General features: G+C 39.1%; 1 protein-coding gene across 3 annotated transcripts in view; it reads right to left on the bottom strand.

The window, feature by feature from the left end:
* Positions 1-9,009: 9,009 nt before the first annotated feature.
* The window catches only part of LOC126109772 (GA-binding protein subunit beta-1-like), a 90,683-nt gene continuing 87,661 nt past the window's right edge, over positions 9,010-12,031 (bottom strand). For all 3 annotated transcript variants that reach the window (XM_049914826.1, XM_049914827.1, XM_049914825.1), the window contains one exon: positions 9,010-11,212. In XM_049914826.1, the coding sequence (XP_049770783.1) occupies positions 11,042-11,212 (171 nt within the window). In that variant the 3' untranslated portion in view covers positions 9,010-11,041. The remainder of the gene's footprint in view (positions 11,213-12,031) is intronic.

The raw sequence follows: 12,031 nt of genomic DNA on the forward strand, positions 1-12,031 counted from the left end.
ATCTGTCTCATTTTTAGAATAACCATTCTTCTTGAATGTCGACCTTAGAGGTTCAACCCCATCTTTTGAGTAAATCAGTTCACAAATTTTGTATGCCATATCTACCAAGGTTGTAATGACGCCTCTTTTTTTGTCTGGGGTCGTGGTTAGATTCTTTATGAAGGTAATGGTCACTATTTGTGGCTTTTCTGTATTCCCTATGGCCCAACGTCCCATCCCCTTGCTTGATAAGACACACATCCAAAAAATTCTGTTGGCCATTATTCTGTTTCCATCGTAAATTATGTTTTCAGATTGATACTGTTGAAATGTATCAGGAAGGCATCCCACCCCTCTGCACTGTGACTCCATACCACAAAAATATCACCGACGTAACAGTACCACCTTACTGGTTTTTTACTGGCAATCTATACAATACCTGTTGTTCAAAAATCTCCAGAAACATATTGGCCACGGTTGACTAAAAGTGTTGCCCATAGCCACTCTGTCAATCTGTTCATAAAAATCATTATTGTGTTGAAAATAGGTTGTGGTGAGGCAGTGTCTGAATAAACCCACAATGTCTGCTGGAAAATATCTGGTATACATGAGATGTCTTCATCCACCTGAATCATGGTAAGCAACAAGAGATAGTTTTGAGTGTCATTATTAAACACGTACTGCTGATTACTGTAACTATTGCTTCAGGTACATGCACACTGGCTTTATTTCTTGCTTTGGGATGACAACTTCTGAAATTCCCATTACATCTGGCATTATCTGAAAAATTCCTTCTTTCCTTTTATCTTTTCTTCTTTTTCTATTTTCTTTTTTCCCTATATATCTCTTCTGATCCCTGTTTCTGTCGGAACTGTTTGCTACTGCAATTCAGAGAACAGCATTCGAACCAGTACTCAACAGTGTTCACTCTATAATTATTTCTTCTCATGCCATTTACTACGCTCAAATAGGTATCTGCCTTGTTTGTCTGCCTGTCTTCTGGCTTTGCAGCTTTTTTCGTGGCTGACATAACATTCGTATGTCTTGCAGCACACGTTGCTACCGAATCGGATCCTACCGAGTTCGATCTGTTATCTGCTTCTAACATGACCTTCACTGTGTTCGATCCTACAATTTTCAGGATTATGGATCCCAGCGTATCTCTCTTCTTTTCTGCAGTTCTTCCTGCAGGAACTTCAGACTTATGAAATAAAACACTGTTGCTGTACTTCCCGCTGGAGCAGACATTCTTTTGCTGTTCTCAAGATAATATGCTTTCCACATATCCACACACTTTTTGTTTGGTAAAATTGTGACCTAAGAGGCCAGTAAACAATACATCTACCTCTGCTCCAATTACTTGGAACTCATGTAACAAGTTCCAACTGTTACCCATTTGTAGATCCTGCGTATCCTAATACTTTCTCTCAGGTCACACACATCTGTTTCCTAACAAATATCTTTCTTTATTCAGCTAACGTGAGCACCACTACCCATCAGAAATTTCACAGGGTTTTGTTTTGCATGTTTACAGATTAAGTTGGCATAATATTCCATTTTCATTTGTGCCATCTACTGTTAATATGATATCTGGTGAGGTGTAATGTGACTGCATCATTATACCAGCCTGTAGTTTCCCTGATACCGACATTTTCTCTAACTGTGGCAAACTGGGACACTCTTTGGGATAATGTTCACATCAATTGCAGGTAAAGAACTTATTGATTTCGTATTTTTAAAAGGTGCAGCATGCCCTGGTAGATTGTGTAGCATACACCATACCAGTTTCATCCTATCTGCTCTTGAGTCACTTCCCCTTATCCAGCAATTCTTTGTGCACTGCCCCAAGTGTCCTTTTGCGCTTTTCTGTTCAGCAGTCATTCACTATAGGTCCTCTTTCACCGCAGTTGTAACATATTCACTCAGTTTTCTTCAATATCCCAGAAGTACTTGAAGTACGCCCCATAGGCTTTTCTTTAGCAGAAGTTATGGCACCCCCCCCCCCCCCCCCCCCCCCCCCATGAACCATGGACCTTGCCGTTGGTGGGGAGGCTTGCGTGCCTCAGCGATACAGATAGCCGTACCGTAGGTACAACCACAACGGAGGGGTATCTGTTGAGAGGCCAGACAAACGTGTGGTTCCTGAAGAGGGGCAGCAGCCTTTTCAGTAGTTGCAAGGGCAACAGTCTGGGTGATTGATTGATCTGGCCTTGTAACAATAACCAAAATGGCCTTGCTGTTCCGGTGCTGCGAACGGCTGAAAGCAAGGGGAAACTACGGCCGTAATTTTTCCCGAGGGCATGCAGCTTTACTGTATGATTAAATGATGATGGCGTCCTCTTGGGTAAAATATTCCGGAGGTAAAATAGTCCCCCATTCGGATCTCCAGGCGGGGACTACTCAAGAGGATGTCGTTATCAGGAGAAAGAAAACTGGCGTTCTACGGATCGGAGTGTGGAATGTCAGATCCCTTAATCGGGCAGGTAGGTTAGAAAATTTAAAAAGGGAAATGGATAGGTTAAAGTTAGATATAGTGGGAATTAGTGAAGTTCGGTGGCAGGAGGAACAAGACTTCTGGTCAGGTGACTACAGGGTTATAAACACAAAGTCAAATAGGGGTAATGCAGGAGTAGGTTTAATAATGAATAGGAAAATAGGAATGCGGGTAAGCTACTACAAACAGCATAGTGAACGCATTATTGTGTCCAAGATAGATACAAAGCCCACTCCTACTACAGTAGTACAAGTTTATATGCCAACTAGCTCTGCAGATTACGAAGAAATTGAAGAAATGTATGATGAAATAAAAGAAATTATTCAGATAGTGAAGGGAGACGAAAATTTAATAGTCATGGGTGACTGGAATTTGAGTGTAGGAAAACGGAGAGAAGGAAACGTAGTAGGTGAATATGGATTGGGGCTAAGAAATGAAAGAGGAAGCCGCCTGGTAGAATTTTGCACAGAGCACAACTTAATCATAGCTAACACTTGGTTTAAGAATCATGGTAGAAGGTTGTATACATGGAAGAACCCTGGAGATACTAAAAGATATCAGATAGATTATATAATGGTAAGACAGAGATTTAGGAACCAGGTTTTAAATTGTAAGACATTTCCAGGGGCAGATGTGGACTCTGACCACAATCTATTGGTTATAACCTGTAGATTAAAACTGAAGAAACTGCAAAAAGATGGGAATTTAAGGAGATGGGACCTGGATAAACTGAAAGAACCAGAGGTTGTACAGAGTTTCAGGGAGAGCATAAGGGAACAATTGACAGGAATGGGGGAAAGAAATACAGTAGAAGAAGAATGGGTAGCTTTGAGGGATGAAGTAGTGAAGGCAGCAGAGGATCAAGTAGGTAAAAAGACGAGGGCTAGTAGAAATCCTTGGGTAACAGAAGAAATATTGAATTTAATTGATGAAGGGAGAAAATATAAAAATGCAGTAAATGAAGCAGGCAAAAAGGAATACAAACGTCTCAAGAATGAGATCGACAGGAAGTGCAAAATGGCTAAGCAGGGATGGCTAGAGGACAAATGTAAGGATGTAGAGGCTTATCTCACTAGGGGTAAGATAGATACTGCCTATAGGAAAATTAAAGAGACCTTTCGATATAAGAGAAACACTTGTATGAACATCAAGAGCTCAGATGGGAACCCAGTTCTAAGCAAAGAAGGGAAAGCAGAAAGGTGGAAGGAGTATATAGAGGGTCTATACAAGGGCGATACACTTGAGGACAATATTATGGAAATGGAAGAGGATGTAGATGAAGATGAAATGGGAGATACGATACTGCGTGAAGAGTGTGACAGAGCACTGAAAGACCTGAGTCGAAACAGTGATCAAGAGTAATTGATGCCAGACTCACAGAGTAGGGCTGAGTGGTTTTATGCCAAATCGCACACCTGGCACCGTAAAATGTGGCTCACTGTCACGTCCTGGAGTGCAAGCTAAGGAGGACGATTACAATTTGTCAGCAAACCTGAATGAGCAGGTGATCTCGGGGACTGTTCAGCGCATCACTTGAAGTTCTGTGATAAATCTCGGAGTTAAAGAGCTGAAAGTTTTTGCGGGCTAGGAAATTAGGTAAGAAGCCAGAAATGTAGGAAGGTTGAATAAAGACTCAGATGCCTGAATATACTGATATATAGAGAAAGCCCTTCTGAGGTAAGTCTGACAGGAGCATAACCGTTTGCAGTTGTTCTGTCAGACAAGATGTAGCCCGAATTCTAAGTTGTGACCCTGCAGTTGAATGTTGCAGAGTCTGTGTCGGAATCCGGTCACTGAAGAAGATCCTCTCGACTGCTCTGTCGCTTGTATTTATACTCTTAAACAGCATACTAGCTGCCGCTCTTATCTCCCCTCTCGTGCAGCTGTTTATTGTCAGGTACGCCGCTGGGCACCGTGGCCACTGATGCGACCCACACCTGTCTTCAGTTAATGTGGTGCAACTTTGTAACAATGGTACGACACACAGCTATGCCCAAATTTAGTTACTGTGATGCAGCTCTGTAGCAACAGTACTGTACCCTTTTTCACTATATTTGCAACTGCCAACTGAATTGTATCTGTTATCAAGCAAGGCATCAGGGATATGGAGCCATAGGGTATGTAGAAAAGCCACACGTACTGATCATTACCTTCATGAAGAGTCTAACACCATCCGAGACAAAAATGAGGTCCAATTAAAACCTTAGTAGACAGGGAGTACAAAATTTGTGAACTGATTTATTTAAAAGGTGAGGTTGAACATCTACGGTCAACATTCAAAAAGAATGGTGATTCTAACAAGGAGATAGATCAAGCACTTTCCCCTAGGTAGAAAATCAGGATCTATGAGTTACAATGGCCACTCAAGGGAAAAGTTTTCCTTCCGTTCATCTGTATGATTACACATGGCACTGGGAAAGTGTTGAGCTGTGAAAACTACCTTCAGACCCACCAGGAAGATAAAATAATATGTAAGATGTCCTTTGGCTATACTGCGTGTACATAAAATTTCTTGTAGTGGGGTACTGTTTTATATTGGTAACACGAATAGAAGTGTTAACACACTTCTGGTTGAACACAGAAGGAATTGCTGCCAAGGACATACAGATAAATCAGCTGTAGAGGAATGTGTTTATCAAGAAAGTGATCATGAATTAAAATTCAGTTTGATGAGTGTCATATCGAAAACATCGCATTATCATATGTGTAACTCTGGGGAGGCTGTTGAGATTTATAAACACCATAATAATTTTAACAGGGAAGAGGAAATTTCAAATTATATAAAATTTGGACGTCAGCATTGCAACATAAGAACGATTACTGTCAGTCCAGAACTTTGGCATTACCAGAGATAATCTCTTATCTGACGTCACTTGATGGACTCTGGTGCTCTCCACACTGCCTATAGATTCAGCCACACTGCCTATAGATCCAGCACTCCCTCACATTCTAGTTGCAGTTTGCCACTTTACCTCCAAAGTGTCTCCCGCAGTCGAATAGGAAACATTAGGAGAAAGCCTTATACATAGACCAGAGCCTATTAGCCTGGAAGTTTTTTGTGATGTCAGTACTGGCCATGAAAGCTTACATTGGATGGTTCAAAGAGTTGACAGAAAATTTGGTTCTCAGTACCAATTCCAAGTGAAAGTGAAGATGAAAGTGGTCATGAAGACGAAATTTCAGACAGTAGCAATAAATTTTAAAAAAACCATATTGGAAACGTCAATCTTATTGTTTCTAAAGTGGATGCTTTCCATCTACGTGTGAATTCAAATGAATCTGGTTGTGCTGGGCAGTCAATGAATTTAGGTGCCCCAGTAGTTACAGCAGAAGGAACAGCATGTACTAGTAGATATTCTCCTGGAATATCTGTGAAGGTAACACATTAAAACAGTACAGATAAAGAAAATATGAAAGGTGTTGTCGAAGAAGGAGAGGTGAAGTGTGTAGAGCAGCCATTTTGTTGAAGAGAAGCTTTATCAGATGAGATATTGGCCAAAGAAACCACTATATGACTTCTTTTCATATTTTTTTACTCAGGATATCTTTGACTTGCTTTCACAAGAATCTATACTTCATAATACTCAGATGACTTTGTCTAAGCCCTTAAATGGTACTATAGAAAATATTCAGAAGTCTGTATTGTTACATTTAAGTATATGAGGATCTACTGAAATAGTGTAGTGGATCCATCAGTTGTACAAGACTGTCAACAGATTTGAGCAAATGAGCCACTTCTTACACTTCCCAGACTGTTTATCAATTATGCTGACTTCCAAGGTAAGCTAAGATAGTACAGAGACGTACTTTTACACATATGAATGAAAGATTTGGTTCAATTCCAATCGAGGAATCACCTGAAGATGAACAGATGCGTGCTGTTAAAGCCAGACACAATCTGAAAATGCATGTGGGGAAAAAAAAAAACCACATAAATCTGGTCATAAATTGTTTTTACTTGCTGGTGTATCTGCCTACAAAATGGAAATGTATAAAGAACATGAACATGAATAGATAAGAATGATGCAGAGCCTGATATTGCAGTCAGATTATGCTGTAATGTACCTGAAAATGTAAATCACAATGTTTACTATGATAATTATTACACATCAATACCAGTGAGACATTATTTGAAGGAAAGGTGCATTTTATCTTTAGGAACAGTTAGAAGAAATAGAATTGACAATCAGAAACTCCCAGATGAAAAGTCCTTGAATAAAGAAGAAAGATGTACAATACCTGAGTACATTATAAATTATGAAGGGGCAAAGATATCAAATGTATTCTGGAAGAACAACAAGACAGTCATGTTCTCCACATTTGTAGGAAGTGAGCCTGTAAGCAGTGTAGGAAGGAACATATTTTTGTACCTCGTCCAAAGATTGTAGGAATTTATAATACACATACAGGAGGAGTAGACCTCCTGGACAGTCTCTCTGGCAGCAGAATCATAATGCAGAGCGAGAAGTGTCACTTCAGATTATTTTACCATCTTGTTGATATAGCTATAATCAACAGCTAGATTCCATACTGCAGAGTTAACAGCGCCCACATTCCAGTTTCTACAGAAAAGGAGCTTAAATTAACAAATTTTATAATTGAATTGGCTGAGAATTTTGACAAAATTGGTTTTGATACTACACCAAAGAGGGGTATACGAAGTTATCTATATAAACCACTTGGAAAGATGCAGAAGACAAGTTCACACAACCCAAGTAAAAATGTCAGATTAAATCAGGTCGGACAGTGACTTGTTAATTTAGATAACAGACAGGTGCAAAAAATAAAACTACAAAGGTTATACCATTGTAAAGCGCAAAAATGTAATGTGGAGCTGTCCTGTAACAAAAACAGTAACTGTTTCACTAAATATCATTTAGTGCAATTTAAGAGTCTTCAGATTTATTTCAATGAAATATCTGGCTTTAAAAGTCATTGCAGATCAATAATACAAAATTTAAATTCATAACTAAACCTTCACAAAATATTTACAAAGTAGGAAAAGATAAGATTGCTACTTACTTTGGTTGCTCCAGCATCTCGAGCCGGAATGTTTGATTCATAAAATGTGTTTGTTCAAAGATTTCCTGGTTTGACAAGCACAAAAGTGTTGTTTGTTGAAGAGTGAGTCCTGTCCGAATGCATGATGTTGCCAAATGGAAACAGGAAATAATGAATTTCACACAGTTAAATGAGTGAGATAATTTTTTCAATATATTTCACTGTCACTGGAGAACCTTTTCGACCCCATGTATTTTTTTGGGGCATTGTGTGGTTAAGTATCTCTTCACAGACAACTAAATTTATTACCAACACAAAAAATGCACCAGAGTTTTTAGTTTGACATTGGTCAAACAGAAAAGATCAAAAAGTTGAAGTATCCAGGGAATGGGTCATTCATATTAATGAATGTATCTTAATTTTCTTGTCTAATGACCTTGTTGTTGATGAGAAGTTGAACACCAACCTTCCTTCCTTCCTATTTAGACCACTGACTTAATTTAGGGTTGAATTAATGTAACAGATAATTGTATTTTAATGGTTCAGACTGCTACACTTTTAAATGTTAAGAAATCATTCTGAGGTTAGTTATATGGATGAAGTCCAAAAGCCATTTTAAAAAAAGGATGCAAAAATGGAAAGGGCCTATTGAACAATACAGAACAGATGCAGTAAGGAGTGCATAGGATGCAAAGATTATACATTACAACATGGTAGTGAATTCAGAATTCATCTATGCAAGTGAATGTCTAGCACTAAATTATAAATTAGACAAACTAAAAATATTAGGAATAAGAATTACAAAAAATTTAGATCCAATAAAAAGCAAATATCAACATTCAGAAGAAAAAGAAAAGAAGACTGGACATTTATATAGGGTGAATGACAACACGCTCTCCAGGAAGCTATTGGAAAAAATAAATCTAACGAACTAGGCCCATGAAGTTAAAAAAGATTCAGAAATACACAACATAAAAGCAGAAGAGACAGTAGAAAGGAAAATTTCCGGAGGAATTTAGGATTTCAAGCCAGAAGCAGTAGGATCCAGATGTGAAGTGGCCTGAAGAAATAAAAAAAGGGGAAATGATGAAAAGATGAAAGAATACTGGAGGAGAGTAAAAGAGTAAATGACAAGGAATTATGGAAACAGAGAGTGGAGGGGAATTGTAATAACCTTAGAAATAAGCTAACAGAGGTTGGGTCTTACCTAGTTTCCTGTATTGGTATGTGTTACAGTTTTAACACTTTTTTTTACTCACTCTCCACCTCATTTTTTCAGCACCTCATGACAGTTGGTCATTCTTACTCTCTTAATGAACTGTCCCCGTCCCCCAAATCCATATATCTGCTCTCTCTGAAGAAGAAACCTGTTGTTCTAAATCCGTAGAGTGCTGTATGTATTTGGAATTTCTGCAGAAGTATGCTATATTTTGAGACAAAGGCGTAAGCTGATTTCGTTTAGCATTAGAAAGCAGGTGTGGGAAATCATTGTCACATAATATATAGGCAAGAAAAATTACTTTCAAATTTCCATTTCATTTATTTAAGAAACATCAATTCCTAATACAAAGAACACCCCACATTTACAATTTCACTTGTCTACAGTGAAAGATCTGTTTTTATCTGTCGACATATTTGTGAAGTACTGCAAAATGATGAACCATGTTCCGGTGATTTATTCTTCACACATACTGGATGTTAAGAATTTATCTGATGTTTCAGGAAGACAGGTTGGCACTTGCTGAAACAGAAAATTCTTTTTCATACTTAGCCTTCTTATACTAACAGCTCTAATTCAGGTGTTGAGACCACAGCAGAAGAAACATTCTTATCTGCATAGAAATCTGGTGATTCATTCATTATTACGTATAGTTGGTTTATAATTCACCAGGTCAGATCGACAGAGAAGGTTCAATATAAAGTGTTGTTACTGTGTCACAACATAAGTTCGTTTAACAAATGGCATCGTCATCTCAGTGTGTACTCTCCACTTTGTGAGCCATAACAAAACTTCCAATAGAATATGCAGCAGTGAAATTTTATTTTATCTCTAGCTGCTGTAATCAAGTGCATAAACTTTATTCAAATCTGTTTCATTTGCAAGGTAACAGACCACGACACTGCCAAAAAACAGTGCAAGAAGAAGGAGACTAAGAAACAATACAAAGCAAAATTAAACATTTGTATTATTTAAACTGTTAGCTACAATACAACATTATCAAAAAATAAAATTATAATTTTGATGAGTTATACATCAGTTAAATGCTTCAACATTAATAGTTAAAATACACATTTGATTTGCACCATAATTCAGCGTAAAAAAATGAAATTCTTCAGAACAACTTAATCATGCACTTTTTTACTAACACAAATAGTGCAGTATTTTTAGGTATCAAATATAGACATCCAGAAAAATGTGACTAGAAGTATAGATTGTGGCTCTCATACTGTACACTAAATATGAACTTGGCCCATAACAGAAATATTCATCCCACTGAAAACATGGAAATTGCTATTACAGGAGGCACTAACAGCATCAACATACACAAACCACCCAATGTTCAACTGCTGGAGGATTGCAGGAATGCTGTTCTTGTCAAATACAAAGTGACATGTCTAAAGAAAGAGGGGAAAGGGTTAATAGCAGCCACAAAAATGTATAAATAAGTACAACATTGGTCCCCAGACTGCTGCAAATGTTCTAGATAAATGGTTAAAGTAAATTATCCAAAATTTCAAACAGTTTCCATTATCACCTGTAAATAAATGCTTTTTATTCAGTTGCCCAGAAACAGCTTTGGGAGGGGGAATAAGAAATTTAAGTTTGGCATTTCCAGTTCTGCTGCCAATGTCAATGAAATAGCCTGCAGAAAAAAATCTGGAAACAACAAGAAAATGAAGGATAAGAAGTAACATCATTTGAAGGAAAAGTCCTTTTTAACAATTTAACTAATAGAAAAAAAGAGGTATCAAAGTTCACCCAACACACCATTTTGTTAAGCCCCTTTTTCTGTATTAAATGCACAACACAGTATACTGATAAAAATCAAGTAGGAACTACTATTGTCGGATGCTTTCCACTGCACCAACGGCTTGACACAAGTTTGGAGATTCTGACTGTTGAACATGTACATTAGTTCTTTCATTAGTCTATCAACACAGTAACACAAATAACCTGCCACCAATGAGGTAAATCACTTAATTTCCACAGTTATCTTCTACGTGTATTTTGCATTTATCTTGTTTCACGCGAGTCACACGAGATCAATCTCTCTCTCCTTCACGCGAGCACATAAATGTGTTGGGAAGATCTGGGGGAGGGGGAAACTGCCAGTGTCAGTCTTTCGGGCAAGACAAGTCAATTGCTGCTGTGCCACTTGGAAGTGACCTCACTTCGGAAACTGGCACTCCACTCGTAGGGTCCGCAGTGGCGAGGTCTCTGTCAGCGCCAGCCGGAGAGGACACGCGATCCTGCCCACGAGAGGAAGTGGCGGGCCGAGGTCGACCCACGTACGTTTTAGGGAATGGCGGACGTCAGCGGGCATCGGGCCACGTCCGGGCCTGTGGTCACTGAGACTGCTGTGCTATCGACTGCAGCTGCTGGCGGTAGAGCTCCGCCTCGCGCTCCTTCTTGCTCAGCAGCAGTTTGTACGCCTCTGCCTCCCGGCGTGCCTCCTCCAGCTGCCGAGTGATTGTGGCGAGGTCCGTCAGCTGTGCCTCACTGCTACTTCCGTTGACCTGTTTGGTAGAGCAGAATAAGTAACGAGTTCATTTGTGTAAACTTAAGTTACAGCCAGAATTTTGAAAGAGAATGCCATCGCACCTCTCAGGGAACTTGACGGAACATTACCCAAATACTGCAATGTGATGGTAGGGTATGAGGGAAAGCACTCGATGATGTGCAGCTTCTGCCCCGATGACACACAAATCGCAGGTATTGCACTTGATGACCCTAAAGTGGTACTGGTACAAACGACGACTACCCTCACACAGGTTTATTACAATTGTTTTGTGTTAAAACATTACCGGTACTTGAAAAAATTGAATCTGTGGCACGATATGCACAAAGGTGAGTTGAAAACATAAACAATTTGCACTAACACCGATTGGCTGGCTGATGTAGCTCTGTTAACATCTGAATTGAGAATATTGTCCAACCATCAATACTTGGCCTCACATGTTCAGTATGTTGACAATATGGGGAATATTTTGAGGGCCTTCTATACTGTTCGTCGATATTTCTAGCACTGACAAGACATCAATACGCGCCCTCAGACTGTCAGTATCTTAACGGTTTGACAATATTATTGAATGTGTCTGTGTCCCTTAAGCAAAGGAGGGAAAGGTGAAAGGAGTGTATAGATGGTCTACACAAGGGAAATGAACTTCACAGCAATATTATAGAAGTGGAAGAGGACATAGATGAACATGAGATGGAAGATATGACACTGTGAGAAGAATCTGACAGAGCACTGAAAGACTGTGTCGGAACAAGGCCCTGGGAGTAGACATTTCTTCAGAACTACGGTTAGAGTTGGGAAAACCAACATGACAAAA

This window comes from Schistocerca cancellata, chromosome 12, assembly GCF_023864275.1.
Source record: "Schistocerca cancellata isolate TAMUIC-IGC-003103 chromosome 12, iqSchCanc2.1, whole genome shotgun sequence".
Taxonomy (NCBI): Eukaryota; Metazoa; Arthropoda; class Insecta; order Orthoptera; family Acrididae; genus Schistocerca; species Schistocerca cancellata.